Source organism: Oncorhynchus clarkii, chromosome 8, assembly GCF_045791955.1.
Source record: "Oncorhynchus clarkii lewisi isolate Uvic-CL-2024 chromosome 8, UVic_Ocla_1.0, whole genome shotgun sequence".
In the NCBI taxonomy this organism is placed as follows: Eukaryota; Metazoa; Chordata; class Actinopteri; order Salmoniformes; family Salmonidae; genus Oncorhynchus; species Oncorhynchus clarkii.
The window spans coordinates 17,142,372-17,163,670 of record NC_092154.1 but is presented as its reverse complement, the minus strand read 5'-3'; the positions used below and the strand labels follow the sequence as shown (position 1 = coordinate 17,163,670).

At 42.7% G+C, this 21,299-nt stretch overlaps 1 protein-coding gene across 4 annotated transcripts in view; it reads right to left on the bottom strand.

Annotated features, from left to right (window-relative positions):
- LOC139415029 (unconventional myosin-VI-like) overlaps positions 1-21,299 on the bottom strand; it is a 144,093-nt gene that overhangs the window by 56,147 nt on the left and 66,647 nt on the right. For all 4 annotated transcript variants that reach the window (XM_071162776.1, XM_071162777.1, XM_071162779.1 and 1 more), the window contains exons 11-16: positions 17,081-17,261; positions 14,827-14,971; positions 7,317-7,474; positions 5,161-5,252; positions 4,427-4,499; positions 38-165 (exon numbers count right to left, since the gene is read on the bottom strand). In XM_071162776.1, the coding sequence (XP_071018877.1) occupies positions 38-165; positions 4,427-4,499; positions 5,161-5,252; positions 7,317-7,474; positions 14,827-14,971; positions 17,081-17,261 (777 nt within the window). The remainder of the gene's footprint in view (positions 1-37; positions 166-4,426; positions 4,500-5,160; positions 5,253-7,316; positions 7,475-14,826; positions 14,972-17,080; positions 17,262-21,299) is intronic.

Genomic DNA, 21,299 nt, shown 5'->3' with positions numbered 1-21,299 from the left:
TACACAGAGAAAGGACATGAATCCTGGTTAAACTCACGGTCAGTCGGAAGTGGTTCTTGTGTTTGTTGTGTATGGTCTCTGCAAAGTGCTGGTCACTGGGCTGAGGTAGACGGTTCTCTTCATCCAGGATGTCCAGGATGCCCACCAGCTTGGCCTCCACGAGGTCTGTAGACAGACACAGCGGTCAGGAGTCAGGGGTCAAGAGATCCCAAAATGACTGTATCCAATAAGTCAGTGTAGCCTTAGAGCTATCCTAGCCTGTTGCTTCACGTATTTCATTAGGGGTTTAGTCTTTATATAGTCCAGGGCCACTGACGGTGTAAGATATCCAATTACGCTAGGGAAGGGTGGTGTACCTGTCAAAAACCAATTTAAGGTGTAATAAAATAATGAAAATGTTTCAGTTCAGAATAGTCTGACCTTGACCTACACAGACCACTTTGCACGAGAGAACAACGGCTCATTAAGATGTGACTGAATGACACATCCATAGTTAGAGCTGCAGTGACTCACTCTTTCCATAGGTTAGTCGAGAGAGAGAGAGAGAGAGAGAGAGAGAGAGAGAGAGAGAGCAGGTGTTTTATGCATAGAAAAGTCAGTAAAAAAAAAGAAATTGGGATGGAAAAATATTTGTAGATTTTCAAGTGATTGCATAGCCAATATACAGTGGAAATGGGGTCGGATTGCACTTCCTAAGGCTTCCACTAGATGTCAACAGTCTTTAGAACCTTGTTTCAGCCTTCTATTGTGAAAGGGGAGCGAATAAGAGCTGTTTGAACCAGTGGTCTGGCTGAAAGCCTTGCGTTTAGTCACGCGCACGGCCGTGAGTGCGAGTTCCATTCCCTTTCATTTCTAAAGCCAAAGGAATTTTCTGGTTGGAATATTATTGAAGATTTATGATAAAAACATCTTAAAGATTGATTCTATACATAGTTTGACATGTTTCTACAAACTGTAATGGAACTTTTTTGTGCCCGGACTATTTGGACATAAAGATGTATTTGGACATAAAGATGAACTTTATCGAACAAAACAAACATTTATTGGAACGGACATTTATTGGAGACCTGGGAGTGCCATCAGATGAAGATCATCAAAGGTAAGTGATTCATTTTAATGCTATTTCTGACTTTTGTGACACCTCTCCTTGGTTGGAAAATGGATGTATGGTTTTCTGTGGCTAGGTGCTGACCTAACATAATCGCATGGTGTGCTTTTGTCGTAAAGCCTTTTTGAAATCTGACACAGCGGTTGCATTAAGGAGAAGTTTATCTTTAATCGTATGTATAACACTTGTATCTTAGATCAATGTTTATGATGAGTATTTCTGTAATTTGATGTGGCTCTCTGCACTTTCACCGGATGTTTGTTTGAGACAATGTATTTATTTTTGAACATAACGCGCCAATTTCAAATGAGGTTTTTGGACATAAAGATGAACTTTATTGAATAAAACACACATTTATTGTCTAACATGGAGTCCTGGGAGTGCCATCCGGTGAACATCATCAAAGGTTAGTGATTAATGTTAACGCTATTTTTGTATTTTGTGACACCTCTCCTTGGTTGGAAAATGGCTGTATGGTTCTCTGTGGCTAGGCGCTGACCTAACATAATCGCATGGTGTTCTTTTGCTGCAAAGCCTTTTTGGAATCAGACACTGTGGCTGGATTAACAAGAAGTGCATCTTTAAAATGGTGAATAATACTTGTGTTGGAGGAATATTAATTATGAGATTTCTGTTGTTTGAATTTGGCGTCCTGCAGTGCCACTGGATGTTGGTCAGGTGGGACGCTACCGTCCCATCCCACTGGTGCCAGACAGGTTAAAGAACGAACAATCACCTAAATCAATGATGCATTCAGAGGTATTTTTGTCCCCTTTGATTCTGATATAATGTATGAGTCACTCAGATAGCATAAGCCATGGCAAGATGTATAGAATTTCAGGAAATTAGCTTTAAAACTGCTCAAAAAATACCTCCAACCCATGACTAAATGTGTAGAATTGCAGGAAGTTAGCTTTAAATGGAAACATTCTCCAACAGCGGCCAATAGGACGGCCTCTAAGATTTTCCATCTGCGACCGCGCCCTTGACCACGCCCACTGCCACACCAAAGTGGTCCAGAAGAAACCCTAGAATGGAGCTTCTCACTGCCTATTTCCTCTTATGTGTCTTGGTTTAAACAACAGGTTGCTCAAACAGAATGTGTTTGACACATACAAGCTAAAAGCTGCATATTCTTGGGATTTCGCGCCACAAAGCCAAAGGCGACCAGTATGATTACAATAGACCGTCCCTTAGACTTTTTTCCTCTGCCAATCCAGGAGGATATATAATCTCTCATACACAGCAATGCACAGTCATTTTGGGGGAGGAAGAGACCCCATTCCGCCGAGCCAGGCCCCATTCCGCCGAGCCAGGCCCCATTCTCCCCGTCACATCCATTCCTCTCTCTGGCATCCTGCCACCATACAACACCCATATCTCAAACAGAGGAGAAAGTAAGTTTGGGTGTGCTTTGCAACATAATACATCTACAGTGCCTTGCGAAAGTATTCGGCCCCCTTGAACTTTGCGACCTTTTGCCACATTTCAGGCTTCAAACATAAAGATATAAAACTGTATTTTTTTGTGAAGAATCAACAACAAGTGGGACACAATCATGAAGTGGAACGACATTTATTGGATATTTCAAACTTTTTTAACAAATCAAAAACTGAAAAATTGGGCGTGCAAAATTATTCAGCCCCCTTAAGTTAATACTTTGTAGCGGCACCTTTTGCTGCGATTACAGCTGTAAGTCGCTTGGGGTATGTCTCTATCAGTTTTGCACATCGAGAGACTGACATTTTTTCCCATTCCTCCTTGCAAAACAGCTCGAGCTCAGTGAGGTTGGATGGAGAGCATTTGTGAACAGCAGTTTTCAGTTCTTTCCACAGATTCTCGATTGGATTCAGGTCTGGACTTTGACTTGGCCATTCTAACACCTGGATATGTTTATTTTTGAACCATTCCATTGTAGATTTTGCTTTATGTTTTGGATCATTGTCTTGTTGGAAGACAAATCTCCGTCCCAGTCTCAGGTCTTTTGCAGACTCCATCAGGTTTTCTTCCAGAATGGTCCTGTATTTGGCTCCATCCATCTTCCCATCAATTTTAACCATCTTCCCTGTCCCTGCTGAAGAAAAGCAGGCCCAAACCATGATGCTGCCACCACCATGTTTGACAGTGGGGATGGTGTGTTCAGGGTGTTGCTTTTACGCCAAACATAACATTTGCATTGTTGCCAAAAAGTTCAATTTTGGTTTCATCTGACCAGAGCACCTTCTTCCACATGTTTGGTGTATCTCCCAGGTGGCTTGTGGCAAACTTTAAACGACACTTTTTATGGATATCTTTAAGAAATGGCTTTCTTCTTGCCACTCTTCCATAAAGGCCAGATTTGTGCAATATACGACTGATTGTTGTCCTATGGACAGAGTCTCCCACCTCAGCTGTAGATCTCTGCAGTTCATCCAGAGTGATCATGGGCCTCTTGGCTGCATCTCTGATCAGTCTTCTCCTTGTATGAGCTGAAAGTTTAGAGGGACGGCCAGGTCTTGGTAGATTTGCAGTGGTCTGATACTCCTTCCATTTCAATATTATCGCTTGCACAGTGCTCCTTGGGATGTTTAAAGCTTGGGAAATATTTTTGTATCCAAATCCGGCTTTAAACTTCTTCACAACAGTATTTTGGACCTGCCTGGTGTGTTCCTTGTTCTTCATGATGCTCTCTGCGCTTTTAACGGACCTCTGAGACTATCACAGTGCAGGTGCATTTATACGGAGACTTGATTACACACAGGTGGATTGTATTTATCATCATTAGTCATTTAGGTCAACATGGATCATTCAGAGATCCTCACTGAACTTCTGGAGAGAGTTTGCTGCACTGAAAGTAAAGGGGCTGAATAATTTTGCACGCCCAATTTTTCAGTTTTTGAATTGTTAAAAAAGTTTGAAATATCCAATAAATGTCGTTCCACTTCATGATTGTGTCCCACTTGTTGTTGATTCTCCACAAAAAAATACAGTTTTATATCTTTATGTTTGAAGCCTGAAAGGTGGCAAAAGGTCGCAAAGTTCAAGGGGGCCGAATACTTTCGCAAGGCACTGTACCTCCCATCAACAGGTTTTCTTTCAGTTGACCATGTAATATAACTCGGGGTCAAGGCTCTGGGTCAGCGCTCAAGAGTTTAACTTCTCTCAGACAAAAAAGCTGTTTCAGCATCCCACGCGGAGACAGATCTCTAGTCAGAAGAACATGGAATGGCAACACATTGATAAAACAGGGGGAAAACACTGGAAACTAGGTGGAGGATACTGTACGTAGGCTAACCCTCTGAAATGATGTGCATGAAATGGTATTAAGATTAGACAAACCTATGCAGTCCTGATTGTCGACATACCGGACCTCGTTCACTCCAAGGCCCTCCTTCTGATACAGCTCTTGTTCCTAGAATTTGAAACAGAACCGTTCCAAAAACAAACATTTATAATGACCTTCAGGAACGACATTCAGAATATAATTGAATATGGTTTATTATACAAGATAGTTCTCTACTATAATGAGGCCAAAGACTCCAATGTATTCAAATAAATCCGTCAAGAGTTGCCTTTCTATCTATTATGCAATAACACATTACTTTACCAAGGTCTCTGACTAGGGTTGCAAAGTTACGGGAATGTTCAATAAATTCCCTGGTTTCCCCAAATCCCGGTTGGAGGATTCCTGAAATCAGGAATGAATAAGCAGGAAATCCAGAATCATCCAAAGAGGATTTCTGGAAAACCAATTTTGCAACATCATCTCTGACAAATATAACTGAATCCAAATGTCAAGGTTTCCTTCTGCTTGTTGCAAACACCTGGGCTCATTCTCAGTTAATCTTTTCTCGATTTCTTGCATCCTCTCTTCTCGCCTACTTCTCAAAACGCATTGAACAAGGTCTGATGGGAGGGACCCATGGACATTCCCTTCAAATAGGGAGGCGAGGAGATGCTAGGAATCGCAGAAAGACAACTTGAAGTTGAGCCCTGGTTGGACAACTGGTATGTCAGTTAAGGAGGCAGGGACATTGGGGTGAACACACACAGACTTTGGAAGAAGCACTCACTTCTTTCAGAATGCGCTCGTTGAAGAACTGCTGCAGCTTCTCATTACAGTAGTTGATGCAGAACTGCTCAAAGCTGTTGTGCTCAAAGTACTCTGGAAGAGAGACATCAGGAAACGAAAACACATTAAAAAAACCAAGCACTTTAGCCGTAAACCACCACTGTCTCTGACTAATGGACTCTTGCAATTATATGCAATGTGTGGTTCATGTTATGTTCTGTATAATGTTGTCTCGTGGGGAAATGTCTGTTGTTGTTGAAGTTGTTTTATGGACAATTAGGCTGTAAAACCATTTCCCCCCTGAGGGATAATAAAGTGTGCTACTACTATCATATCATATGGCATCGTGCATCACATCCATAGAACACATATGCCCAGTGCCTTCAGAAAGTATTCACACCCCTTGACTTTTTCCACATGTGTTACAGCCTGAATTTAAAATTGATTGAATTGAGATGTTGTGTCACTGGCCTACACACAATACCCCCATAATGTCAAAGTGGAATTGTTTCTTTTTTTAAATGAAAAGCTGAAATTTCCTAAGTCAATAAGTATTCAACCCCTTTGTTATGGCAAGCTATAATATGTGTTACAAGTCACATAATACGTTGCATGGACCTAAGAGAATAACATAGCATGGCAGCAACACATGAAAACACAGCATGCATGGTAGCAGCACAACATGTCAGCAGCACAAAACACGGTACAAACATTATAGGGCACAGACAACAGCACAAAGGACAAGAAGGTAGAGACAATACATCTCGCAAAGCAGCCACAACTGTCAGTAAGAGTGTCCATGATTGAGTCTTTGAATGAAGAGATGGAGATAAAACGGTCCAGTTTGAGTGTTTTTTGCAGCTCGTTTTGAATGAATGCCTCATCTCTGTACCCCACACATACAATTATCTGTAGTGTCCCTCAGATGAGCAAAAAATGTCAAAACACAGATTCAACTACAAAGACCAGGTAGGTTTTCCAATGCCTTGCAAAGAAGGGCAACTATTGGTAGATGGGTAAAAAAAAAAGCTGACGAAAAAGCTGAATATCCCTTTGAGCATGGTGAAGTTGTTCATTACACTTTGGATGGTGTATCAATACACCCAGTCAATACAAAGATACAGGTGTTCTTCCTAACCTGCCGGAGAGGAAAGATACAGCTCAGGGACTTCACCATGAGGCCAATGGTGACTTTAAAGCAGTTACACAGTTTAATGTCTGTGATAGGAGAAAACTGAGGATGGATCAATAACATTGTAGTTGCTCCACAATACTAACCTAATTGACAGAATAGAAAGATGGAAGCATGTACAGAAAACAAATATTCCAAAACATGCATCCTATTTGCATTAAGGCACTAAAGTAATACTGCTAAAACTTATGTGCCAAAGCAATTCACTTTCTGTCCTGAATACAAATTGGGGCAAATCCAACTCAACATATTACAGAGTACCACTCTGAATATTTTCAAGCATAGTGGTGGCTGCATCATGTTATGGGTATGCTTGTAATCGTTCAGGGCTGCTTGTAATCATTAAAGACTGAGGAGTTTTTCAGGATGAAAAATAAACGGAATCCTTGAGGAAAACCTGGTTCACTACTTTCCAACAGATTAATTCCCCTTTCAGCAGAACAATAACAAGGCCAAATCTACACTGGAGTTGCTTACCAAAAATACTGAATTTTCCAGAGTTACAGTTTTGACTTAAATCTGCTTGAAAATCTATGGCAAAACCTGAAAATAGTTGTCTAGCAATGATCAACAACCAATTTGACAGAGCTTGAAGAATTTTGAAAATAAAAATGTTACACAATCTAAGTGTGGAAAGCTCTTAGAGACTTACCCAGAAAGACTTGCAGCTGTAATCGTTGGCAAAGGTGCTTCAACAAAGTATTGACTCAGGGGTGTGAATACTTACGTAAATCAGATATTTCTGAAAACCTTTTTTAAACACATTTGCAACAATTTCTAAAAACAAACTTCGCAATTATGGGGTATTAAGTGTAGATGGGTGAGATGTATTTACATTTTCTTTTTTTTCTTCTTTTTTATAAATGTTGAATTCAGGCTGTAACACAACAAAATATGGAATAAGTCAAGAGGTATGAATACTTTCTGAAAGCACTGTACATAGGGCACATAGAAGGGGTACAGACCGAAGCCTGCGATATCCAGAACCCCGATGAAGTTGGCAGAAGAGTGGAAGGGGAAGCACTGGTTGACCCTGGTGACCACGTGGTCAAACAGCCGGCTGTACACAGCCTTGGCCAGGGCGTCCCGTGCGTTGTTTGCCTGCTCCACTTTCAGTGGCACTCTGGAGAGAGAGAGAGGGGGAGAGAGAGAGAGCAAGAGCGAGAATGAGCACATCACTGAACTGAAATTAATAATCTTAACTTTTCTGTACGCAAAGCACATTTCTGTGAATAACATACAATGAAGTATATCTGATCTAAATTGAATTAATCGCACGAGGGGAAATTGGATTTGTCAACAGCAAATATACATACAGCCACAGCGTATAAACCTGAGCACTGGTGGCTGGTGAAAGAAGTAGCCCACAACTCAAAGACGACAGAGTCACTCACTAATCCCATCCATTCACCACCGTGGGTCTGCAGAACTGTTCAGGGGCCTGCTCGGTTTCCAAGAGGATAATTGCATTATTGATATCTTGGGAGAAAAGAGACTGTAATATGATAAGGAGCCATAACAATGACAGAAGGTATAAGCATCATAGCTCTGTGTAGGTATTACAACTGCCAGGGAGCTCTGACTGCAGTCAAGTATGCAGCTCAATAATTACAGACCATAGAGAGAGGGCTAAGAATGAAGAGGAATGGAAAAAACATACAATATGAATACCCCGTGGTCTTAAAGTTTCTCAACAAGCTTTACATCTGCCCTTTTCTTTACAAACAGCATTGTCATGCACTCTAGGCATGACAGAAAATAACTCATTCTCTATCTGTGGCACTTAGCAGTTCTCTGAATACTTCATGTCTATGTCCAAGTCTCTCCCTCTATATATATACACTGCTCAAAAAAATAAAAGGAACACTTAAACAACACAATGTAACTCCAAGTCAATCACACTTCTGTGAAATCAAACTGTCCAAGAAACACTGATTGCCAATAAATTTCACATGCTGTTGTGCAAATGGAATAGACAACAGGTGGAAATTATAGGCAATTAGCAAGACACCCCCAATAAAGGAGTGGTTCTGCAGGTGGTGACCACAGACCACTTCTCAGTTCCTATGCTTCCTGGCTGATGTTTTGGTCACTTTTGAATGCTGGCGGTGCTTTCACTCTAGTGGTAGCATGAGACGGAGTCTACAACCCACACAAGTGGCTCAGGTAGTGCAGCTCATCCAGGATGGCACATCAATGCGAGCTGTGGCAAGAAGGTTTGCTGTGTCTGTCAGCGTAGTGCCCAGAGCATGGAGGCGCTACCAGGAGACAGGCCAGTACATCAGGAGACGTGGAGGAAGCCGTAGGAGTTCAACAACCCAGCAGCAGGACCGCTACCTCCGCCTTTGTGCAAGGAGGAGCAGGAGGAGCACTGCCAGAGCCCTGCAAAATGACCTCCAGCAGGCCACAAATGTGCATGTGTCTGCTCAAACGGTCAGAAACAGACTCCATGAGGGTGGTATGAGGGCCCGACGTCCACAGGTGGGGGTTGTGCTTACAGCCCAACACCGTGCAGGACGTTTGGCATTTGCCAGAGAACACCAAGATTGGCAAATTCGCCACTGGCGCCCTGTGCTCTTCACAGATGAAAGCAGGTTCACACTGAGCATATGTGACAGACGTGACAGAGTCTGGAGACGCCGTGGAGAACGTTCTGCTGCCTGCAACATACTCCAGCATGACCGGTTTGGCGGTGGGTCAGTCATGGTGTGGGGTGGCATTTCTTTGGGGGGCCGCACAGCCCTCCATGTGCTCGCCAGAGGTAGCCTGACTGCCATTAGGTACCGAGATGAGATCCTCAGACCCCTTGTGAGACCATATGCTGGTGCGGTTGGCCCTGGGTTCCTCCTAATGCAAGACAATGCTAGACCTCATGTGGCTGGAGTGTGTCAGCAGTTCCTGCAAGAGGAAGACCTTGATGCTATGGACTGGCCCGCCCATTCCCCAGACCTGAATCCAATTGAGCACATCTGGGACATCATGTCTCGCTCCATCCACCAACGCCACGTTGCACCACAGACTGTCCAGGAGTTGGCAGATGCTTTAGTCCAGGTCTGGGAGGAGATCCCTCAGGAGACCATCCGCCACCTCATCAGGAGCATACCCAGGCGTTGTAGAGAGGTCATACAGGCACGTGGAGGCCACACACACTACTGAGCCTCATTTTGACTTGTTTTAAGGACATTACATCAAAGTTGGATCAGCCTGTAGTGTGGTTTTCCACTTTCATTTTGAGTGTGACTCCAAATCCAGACCTCCATGGGTTGATAAATTTGATTTCCATTGATCATTTTTGTGTGGTTTTGTTGTCAGCACATTCAACTGTAAAGAAAAAAGTATTTAATAAGAATATTTCATTCATTCAGATCTAGGATGTGTTATTTTAGTGTTCCCTTTATTTTTTTGAGCAGTGTATATATATATATATATGTATATATCCTGTCTCCCCCCCCATGCACCTCCCTTCAGCACTGGCTGATGTGTTGAGACGATAGCCACATCCCACAAGATAAGGACTCTCCATGATAGCCTAATCCATGATGACCCCATCCTCACCCCACCTCCCCAACTCGTTTTACACCCTTGACCCCCAGCGCTCAGTACACACCTGGCCTCGCTCATTCGCTCTACCACACCGCATGTTTAATTCATTATCCCCTTACTTCTTCCAGCCAGTGAGAAGAGCCCATAGCCCCCAGTTAAAACATTTGAATACAAAGGTTAAGTCTTGGCCTCTCATTTAAAAACCAAGAGGTTTGCCATCGCACTAACAGTAGCGGTGACGCGTATACCCCCTATGAAGCCCACATGCTCTATGAGCTCCATAACATACTCTCAGGAAGTTGAGAAGCTCACATCTCATTAAATTAGCTTTAAATGAGTCTGTGTAGTGAACATGTAAATGGGTTTGCTGAGAGAGTGGAAGACTGTACCCCTGCCCTCGCTGAATTACCGAGTCCGCCACAGAACTCACCATGGTGGGATAAACACGATTAACGTCCCTCTCTCCCACTCTCTGCCTCGCACATATAAACACCTTAAAGCTAGTCCCCAAACAAACTAACATTTAGCTAGCTACGGCTTTCCCCCTTACATAAGTAATAAAAATAGACCCGCTATAGTGGTGGAGCCGCAGAGAGAGAGACGTTTGAAATCCACACCAACCCTTTATAAGACACTTACTGCAACTATACTCACACATTGCTATTGTTGCTATTAATTAAACAGAATACTATTTACATTTTAGTCATTCAGCAGACACTCTTATCCAGAGTGATTTACAGTACTGAATGCATACCTTTATGTACTAGCCCCCCGTGGGAATCGAACCCACAACCCTGGCGTTGCAAGCGCCATGCTCTAACTACTCAGCTACACGGGACCACAAAGTACTGTACACCACTAACTTATCGCTTATTATTATGCCCTCTTAATGAATCGTGAGAGCTCTCCCTCTCACCACATCATGCATACAGACCTTGGCCCTGGCCAAAAGTAGTGCACTATATGTAGGAAACAGGGTGTCATTTAGGACGCATTCATAAAGGCACAGCCAGGCCCATATAAACCAGCACTTCAAGCACAAGTACTGTGTAAAAGTGTCTCTCGCTCCACAGATAAAACAACAGACAAACATTAGTGTGGGAGGGCGGTTGGGAGGGTAATTGCAGGTAGCGAGTGGCTTGGCATTCAGGTTGGCGAGCCGAGGGAGTGCCAAGCTGCCCGTACAACAATCACAGTCAGGCATTAGAAAGACTGAGCCACGGCTAAATACATGCACGGCCTTGGCGTAGATAGAGATAGGGACTGTTTCCGAAATGGCACCCTATTTCCTATAGTGCTCTGTAGAATGTAGTGCACTATACAGGGCAGGGATCATCAACTAGATTCAGTCGCGTGCAGATGTTTTCTTGAGCATATGGTCAGGGGGCCGGAACATAATTACATCATTTGTAGACTGCAAATTGACCACAAGACGATTTAACAGACCGCCCAAAAATATATAATATTTTACTAAAATATGACTTATCTCTTGCGCAAATAGCCTACAACTGTGTCTGTCCGGAGCTCACTGGTGCAGAAACTCTAAAGGTCCAGAATACGTTTGCCAGCATGAGCTTTGGGCCTTGACCAAGTTCATAGAGTTTCAAGTTCCTTGCAGACAGACCATGCATAGCCAATGTGATTTACAGGATATATATATTTTTTTAAATCAGGATATTTTCTTTATTTTTTGGCTTCATGTAGGCTATTTTTTTACATATTGGCAATGTCAATATAAGTTATTTTTAGATTTGTATAATTTTCATTTAGAAAGAATTTTGATTAACTGCATGACGTTGATTTTGAGACATGAAGACTTTATTATAATCGAAATGGAACTGTACCATGAAAATGTGCATATGAAAACCATCAGCAGAGGAATCCTCAGCAGGCAGATCAGTAGGGAACGGTACGATAACATGACACTCCAAATGGAAAAAGGTTGGTGACCGCTGGTGTAGCCTATTACTGGCAACTTCAGGAGTTTAGAATCTGCCCAGGCCAGCAGCAGCGGGCAGCAGGAGGGGGGGTCGCAAACACTTCTTTCTTTCTTCTGGTTAGGCTATATTGATCTCTGGCTCCCTCTTTAGTAATGTGTCTTCATTTTTAAATCGCAGTGCTTAAAGCATCAGACAAGTTCAGTAGCCTACATATAGTTGATTTTATTCAAAACATAGGTTGTGTCTATATATTGAAAAATAAACACTTAAAAATGTCAACCATTCGATTGGTTGGGGACAGCCCTATGGGAAACCCTGATATAATGAATAGGGTTCCATTTGGGATGCATACAGGGACTAGGGGAGTCTTGAAGGAGGGCAAATGTTGTCTTTTATTCCCTCCATCACTTTGAAGACTTCGAAGCTGTCCATTCCCACAGCAACATGACCGTATTGTTTCCCACAACAACATGACCGTACTGTTTCCCACAACAACATGACCGTATTGTTTCCAACAACAACATGACCGTACTGTTTCCCACAACAACATGACCGTATTGTTTCCCACAACAACATGACCGTACTGTTTCCCATAGCAACATGACCGTACTGTTTCCCATAGCAACATGACCGTACTGTTTCCCACAGCAACATGACCGTATTGTTTCCCACAACAACATGACCGTACTGTTTCCCACAACAACATGACCGTATTGTTTCCCACAGCATCATGACCGTACTGTTTCCCACAACAACATGACCGTATTGTTTCCCACAGCAACATGACTGTACTGTTTCCCACAGCAACATGACCTTATTGTTTCCCATAGCAACATGACTGTATTGTTTCCCACAGCAACATGACCGTATTGTTTCCCACAGCAACATGACCGTATTGTTTCCCACAGCAACATGACCGTACTGTTTCCCACAGCAACATGACTGTATTGTTTCCCACAACAACATGACCGTACTGCTTCCCACAGCAACATGACCGTACTGTTTCCCACAACAACATGACCGTACTGTTTCCCACAGCAACATGACCGTATTGTTTCCCACAGCAACATGACCGTACTGTTTCCCACAGCAACATGACCGTATTGTTTCCCATAGCAACATGACCGTATTGTTTCCCACAGCAACATGACCGTACTGTTTCCCACAGCAACATGACCGTACTGTTTCCCACAACAACATGACCGTACTGTTTCCCACAGCAACATGACCGTACTGTTTCCCACAGCAACATGACCGTACTGTTTCCCACAACAACATGACCGTATTGTTTCCCACAGCAACATGACCGTACTGTTTCCCACAACAACATGACCGTACTGTTTCCCACAGCAACATGACCGTATTGTTTCCCACAGCAACATGACCGTATTGTTTCCCATAGCAACATGACCGTATTGTTTCCCACAGCAACATGACCGTAATGTTTCCCATAGCAACATGACCGTACTGTTTCCCATAGCAACATGACCGTACTGTTTCCCACAACAACATGACCATATTGATTCTTCTCTGCATGTAATACTGTGATTCTCTCTCCTCTCCACTGCTCAGCTCTACCTCTACCAATGTGTTCTATCATCAACAGGAAAAGTATGTTAGGGCTGAGGATGCATGCTTGGCTGCTGCTGGCTGATGCTGCGGTGTGTGGGTGACAGAATGACGCTCCTATTTTTAACTCTCAGCACAATACCCACTGGGAGTGATGTCGGACACACACACACACACACACACACACACACACACACACACACACACACACACACACACACACACACACACACACACACACACACACACACACACACACACACACACACACACACACACACACACACAGTTGAAGTCAGAAGTTTACATACACTTAGGTTGGAGTCATTAAAACTCATTTTTCAACCACTCCACAAATGTATTGTTAACAAACTATAGTTTTGGCAAATCTACTTTGTGCATGACAAGTCATTTTTCCTACAATTGTTTACAGACAGATTAATTCACTTATAATTGACTGTATCACATTTCCAGTGGGTCAGAAGTTTACATCCACTAAGTTGACTGTGCCTTTAAACAGCTTGGAAAATTCCAGAAAATTATGTCATGGCTTTATAAGTTTCTGTTAGGCTAATTGACATCATTTGAGTCAATTGGAGGTGTACTTCTGGATGTATTTCAAGGCCTACCTTCAAACTCAGTGCCTCTTTGCTTGAAATCATGGGAAAGACCTCAGAAAAAGAATAAAAGAACCAGTAAAACAAGTCCTGTATCAACATAACCTGAAAGGCCGCTCAGCAAGGAAGAAGCCATAAAACCGCCATAAAAAAGCCAGACTACGGTTTGCAACTGCACATGGGGAAAAGATTGTACTTTTTGGAGAAATGTCCTCTGGTCTGATGAAACAAAAATAGAACTGTTTGGCCATAATGACCAAGGACAACCAAGTCAAGATAAGGACAACCAAGTCAAGGTATTGGAGTGGCCATCACAAAGCCCTGACCTCAATCCTATAGAAAATTTGTGGGCAGAACTGAAAAAGCGTGTGCGAGTAAGGAGGCTCACAAACCTGACTCAATTACACCAGCTCTGTCAGGAGGAATGGGCCAAAAATTCACCCAATTTATTGTGGGAAGCTTGTGGAAGGCTACATGAAATGTTTGACCCAAGTAAAACAATTTAAAGGCAATGCTATCAAATCGTAATTGAGTGTATGTAAACTTCTGACCCACTGGGAATGTGATGAAAGAAATAAAAGCTGAAATAAATAATTCTCTCTACTATTATTCTGACATTTCACATTCTTAAAATAAAGTGGTGATCCTAACTGACATAGGACAGGGAATATTTACTAGGATTAGATGTCAGGAATTGTGAAAAACTGAGTTTAAATGCATTTGGCTAAGGTGTATGTAAACTTCTGACTTCAAATGTAGATGCACTGTGCATTTCACTACTTTTGACCAGGGCTATGGTGACTTACTTGATAACTGTTCCTTTGGCGCCCCCTGCTGTGGTGAGCATGACCCTGGACGTGAGGCTGACACTCAGGTCCTGCTCTCCCAGACCCAGTAGCTCAGCACAGTACTCCACCGTCTGGCTTGACTGGTTCTTTATAGTGCAGCCACCTGGTGGGACAGACATACAGAACGGTAACGTTATGAGTCATTTAGTAATGTTGTTAGTAACATTGTGAGGACGATGTTTAGGGGGGTGGGGGGCGGGGTGGCTGAAAGCCACTACATACAAGTTTTACTCTGATGTTAAAAATAAATGGCTTATTCCCATAGAAATGTGATCTTCCTCTGGGTTGTGTGGAACAGCATGTGTAATGTGGAGTCAGTGAGTAGAGAAGAGCCCAAGACATTCACACCGTAATGCATCAGCCCTGACAAATGAGAGAATACTAACTTGCTCTAACAATACAAATATACAAGATGATTCTGTAAGAGATTACCGCAGAGGACTACAAAGAGTGACATTCACAAAGAAGACACATGATAATCTTTTCATCAGTTACTCTGATGGCTTTGTATTAATAATGAATGAAGGGGAGGAGAATGACTAGTCCGCAGTGTCCTTGGTGTATGTAGTGGCTCCTTAATAGTGAATAAAAGCCCTTTCACAGACTACAACAATGACGCTTTTCCACTGAGACCCCCACACCAGTGTGCCGCCAGTGTTTTATGTTAACGTGAGCTCTAGTGTTGTGGTGTTTCCATCAGGAGCGTGGCACTAAAGATTTGTGGTGAGCAGAATCAGCAACCTCTGCATCATTCAAGACTGTTGCTTTGTGAGAAGGTGTTAAAGTTCACTGTTTGACATTGTTATGTAAATGTCAGCTGAAAAGTACCCAGGGAGTAGCTTCCAAGTTCGCCGGAGCCATGGCTCAGTGAGACACAGGGTGCCGGCCCGTGTAGATGGAAACAAAAGTCTTAGCCTTTTGGGTAAAACACTGGTGTAAATTGTAAATGGAAATGCGGAACAAGAGGCCACATGGGCCTTTAGAAGGAAAATGAAGATTAAAGTAAATCGATCACAGAGCAGAGTGTTCTGGCGGACCACAGCAAAATGGCACCTGCTGCCCGGACACAAGGACAATTTCTTTAGTGGGTACAGTGCTTTGCAAAAGTATTCATCCCCCTTGGCTGTTATCCTATTTTGTTGCATTACAACCTGTAATTTAAATAGATTTTTATTTGGATTTCATGTAATGGACATACACAAAATAGTCCAAATTGGTGAAATGAAATGAAAAAAAGAACTTGTTTCAAAAAAAAAAAATATATACAAATGGAAAAGTGGTCTATGCATATGTATTCACCCCCTTTGCTATGAAGCCCCTAAATAAGACCTGGTGCAACTAATTACCTTCAGAAGTCACATAATTAGTTAAATAAAGTCCACCTGTGTGCAATCTAAGTGTCACATGATCTGTCACATGATCTCAGTATATATATACACATCTGTTCTGAAAGGCCCCAGAGTCTGCAACACCACTAAGCAAGGGGTACCACCAAGCAAGCAGCACCACCAAGCAAGGGGTACCACCAAGCAAGCAGCACCACCAAGCAAGGGGTACCACCAAGCAAGCGGCACCATGAAGACCAAGGAGCTCTCCAAACAGGTCAGGGACAAAGTTGTGGAGAAGTATAGATCAGGGTTGGGTTATAAAAAAAATATCTGAAACTTTGAACATCCCACAGAGCACTATTAAATCCATTATTAAAAAATGGAAAGAATATGGCACCACAACAAACCTGCCAAGAGAGGGCCGCCCACCAAAACTCACAGACCAGGCAAGGAGGGCATTAATCAGAGAGGCAAAAAGAGACCAAAGATAACCCTGAAGGAGCTGCAAAGCTCCACAGCGGAGATTGGAGTAGCTGTCCATAGGACCACTTTAAGCCGTACACTCCACAGAGCTGGGCTTTAAGGAAGAGTGGTCGGAAAAAAGCCATTGCTTTAAGAAAAAAATAAGCAAACATGTGGGAGACTCCCAAAACATATGAAGAAGGTACTCTGATCAGATGAGACTAAAATGTAGCTTTTTGGACATCAAGGAAAGCATCATGATGTGGGGATGTTTTTCCACCGGCAGGGGACATACATACATACATACATACATACATAGAGAGAGAGAGACTTGGCTCACTTGATATGGAAACCATATTGAACAGTGAGTGTGAGAGAAAGAAAGAAAGAGTCAGACAGAGACCGACTGTCACCCTGCTTACCTGATGTGCTGCCTGCCTCCTCAAAGTCGATGTTGCCCAAGTGCAGCACCCCGGCCACCACCCTGAACAGGTCCAGCTTCTCCATATCATCCAGGCCGATCTTCTTCATGGCCCCGCACATCCTGTTGAAGTCCCCCTGGTCGTCCAGCAGAGGGTCCTTCAGGGGCCCAGCCTTCAGGTGCTGAGGAACCATAGTGGGGAGAGGACAGGTCAGTGGTCACCCTCACCTGGGGCCACCCTGGCTGTGTTAGGAACAGGAAGACCAATTCTTTTCATCAATCAGTTCATCTCTAAAAAAAAAGATCTGATGTGAAAAGACCTGATGTGATAGACGAATTAGTGGAAAAAATATCAGAATTGGGCTGCCTGTGTGAATGCAGCCCCTCTCTCTATAACCTTAACCCTTCAGGAGCCCAGCATTTCAGGTGCTAATAAACCATGGGGAGCGGATGGGTCAGTGACTAGGGTTACACGCTCTTCACAGAAGGTGTACTGTCTCAAAGATTGGAGGCTTAAAGTAAGCTGTGTCAAGGCTGTGTCTTAACATCAATAAAATAACCTCTCTAATTACCCATAAAGTAAAAATACCATCTGTCTCCCTCACTGAGGTTTTCTTTGACTTGGTGAAAGTGTTTGTTTGGATCTGAGCGGAGGCATGGGCTGCTAATTCACATGTAACATTGTGACTTCAAGCTATAATGCAATTTTTTTTGTACAGAATTAGCACAATAAACCTGCATGAAAGCTGAGGTACATCACATCTCCAACTAGCTGCAGTAGGAAGAGAAGCAGGGATAGTACGTTGGATCACACACCTGGAAAACCAACCACACAAGAAGAATGTCACAGTACCATGGCATGCTGGTATAGAAATGACCACATACTGTAGCTTCTAACACCAGACTAGAATGCCAGATAAATGGCATTAGGTTTCCTAAACTGAAACAACAAACATTTCAATGTCTGAATAAGACCCATCTCTCTACATGCAATTTTAGATTCTTGAACTTATTTCAACTGAAGGTGGATGCACTCGTTTATTCATTTAAACTAAGGCAATTCATCTTTTTCTGCACACCATAAAGTACAGAGCAAAATTGCCTTGTAAACAACAACCATAAGTTATGGTGATTTAAGGAGGTGGGTGTAGAGGAGCAGTTTGTTCTTCTCCATAGAGAAATCTATAACCTAAAGCAGGGTTCCCCAACTGGCCTTATTTGGCCCACAGGTAGTTTTAATTGCCTACCCCAAGTGTTCTTTGACAAAAAATGTAATTCTAACACATATGGAATCATGTAGTAACCAAAAAAGTGTTAAACAAATCAAAAGTAGCCACCCTTTGCCTTGATGACAGCTTTGCACACTCTTGGCATTCTCCCAACCAGCTTCATGAGGAATGCTTTTCCAACAGTCTTGACGGAGTTCCCATATATGCTGAGCACTTGTTGGCTGCTTTTCCTTCACACTGCGGTCCAACTCATCTCAAACCATCTCAATTGAGTTGAGGTCGGGTGATTGTGGAGGCCAGGTCATCTGATGCAGCACTCCAATACCCTCCTTCTTGGTCAAATAGCCCTTACACAGCCTGGAAGTGTGTTTTGGATCATTGATCAAAACAAATGATAGTCCCACTAAGCGCAAACTAGCCATGCTGGTTAAGTGTGCCTTAAATTCTAAATAAAATCACTGAGTGTCACCAGCAAAGCACCCCCACACCATCACACCTCTTCCGCCATGCTTCACGGTGGGAACCACACATGCAGTGATCATCCGTTCACCTACCCTGTGTCTCACAAAAACATGGCAGTTGGAACCAAAAATCTCAAATTTGGACTCATCAGACCAGAGGACAGATTTCCACCGGTCTTATGTCCATTGCTCGTGTTTCTCAGCCCAAGCAAGTCTCTTATTCTTACTGGTGTCTGTTTCAGTGGTTTCTTTGCAGCAACTCGACCATGGAGGCCTGATTCACGCAGTCTCCTTGATGTTGACATGTCTGTTAATTGAACTCTGTGAAGCATTTAGGCTGGTAACTCTAATGAACTTATCTTCTGCAGCAGAGGTAACTCTGGGTCTTCCTTTCCTGTGGCGGTCCTCATGAGAGCCAGTTTCATCATAGCCCTGGATGGTTTTTTGCGACTGCACTTGAAGAAACTTTCAAAGTTCTCTTTGCTTATTTGCACTGTTCTTGCTATAATATGGACTTGGTCTTTTACCAAATAGGGCTATATTCTGTATACCCTCCCTGCCTTGTCACAACACAACTGATTGGCTTAAAAGCATTAAGAAGGAAATACATTTAAAAATGTACTTTTAACAAGGCACACCTGTTTATTGAAATGCATTCCAGGTGACTACCTCATGAAGCTGGTTGAGAGAATGCCAAGAATGTACAAAGCTGTCATCAAGGCAAAGGGTGCCTACTTTGAAGAATCTCAAAATAATATTTATTTTGACTTGTTTAGCACTTTTTTGGTTATTACTCTACATGATTCCATATGTGTTATTTCAATGTGTTGATGTGTTCACTATTATTCTATAACCCTTGAATGAGTAGGTGTGTCTAAACTTTTGACTGGTACAGTATGTATGTATGTATGTATGTATGTATGTATGTATGTGTATACAGTGCCTTGCGAAAGTATTCGGCCCCCTTGAACTTTGCGACCTTTTGCCACATTTCAGGCTTCAAACATAAAGATATAAAACTGTATTTTTTTGTGAAGAATCAACAACAAGTGGGACACAGTCATGAAGTGGAACGACATTTATTGGATATTTCAAACTTTTTTAACAAATCAAAAACTGAAAAATTGGGCGTGCAAAATTATTCAGCCCCTTTACTTTCAGTGCAGCAAACTCTCTCCAGAAGTTCAGTGAGGATCTCTGAATGATCCAATGTTGACCTAAATGACTAATGATGATAAATACAATCCACCTGTGTGTAATCAAGTCTCCGTATAAATGCACCTGCACTGTGATAGTCTCAGAGGTCCGTTAAAAGCGCAGAGAGCATCATGAAGAACAAGGAACACACCAGGCAGGTCCGAGATACTGTTGTGAAGAAGTTTAAAGCCGGATTTGGATACAAAAAGATTTCCCAAGCTTTAAACATCCCAAGGAGCACTGTGCAAGCGATAATATTGAAATGGAAGGAGTATCAGACCACTGCAAATCTACCAAGACCAGGTCGTCCCTCTAAACTTTCAGCTCATACAAGGAGAAGACTGATCAGAGATGCAGCCAAGAGGCCCATGATCACTCTGGATGAACTGCAGAGATGTACAGCTGAGGTGGGAGACTGTCCATAGGACAACAATCAGTCGTATATTGCACAAATCTGGCCTTTATGGAAGAGTGGCAAGAATAAAGCCATTTCTTAAAGATATCCATAAAAAGTGTTGTTTAAAGTTTGCCACAAGCCACCTGGGAGACACACCAAACATGTGGAAGAAGGTGCTCTGGTCAGATGAAACCAAAATTGAACTTTTTGGCAACAATGCAAAACGTTATGTTTGGCGTAAAAGCAACACAGCTGAACACACCATCCCCACTGTCAAACATGGTGGTGGCAGCATCATGGTTTGGGCCTGCTTTTCTTCAGCAGGGACAGGGAAGATGGTTAAAATTGATGGGAAGATGGATGGAGCCAAATACAGGACCATTCTGGAAGAAAACCTGATGGAGTCTGCAAAAGACCTGAGACTGGGACGGAGATTTGTCTTCCAACAAGACAATGATCCAAAACATAAAGCAAAATCTACAATGGAATGGTTCAATAATAAACATATCCAGGTGTTAGAATGGCCAAGTCAAAGTCCAGACCTGAATCCAATCGAGAATCTGTGGAAAGAACTGAAAACTGCTGTTCACAAATGCTCTCCATCCAACCTCACTGAGCTCGAGCTGTTTTGCAAGGAGGAATGGGAAAAAATTTCAGTCTCTCGATGTGTAAAACTGATAGAGACATACCCCAAGCGACTTACAGCTGTAATCGCAGCAAAAGGTGGCGCTACAAAGTATTAACTTAAGGGGGCTGAATAATTTTGCACGCACAATTTTTCAGTTTTTGATTTGTTAAAAAAGTTTGAAATATCCAATAAATGTCGTTCCACTTCATGATTGTGTCCTACTTGTTGTTGATTCTTCACAAAAAAATACAGTTTTATATCTTTATGTTTGAAGCCTGAAATGTGGCAAAAGGTCGCAAAGTTCAAGG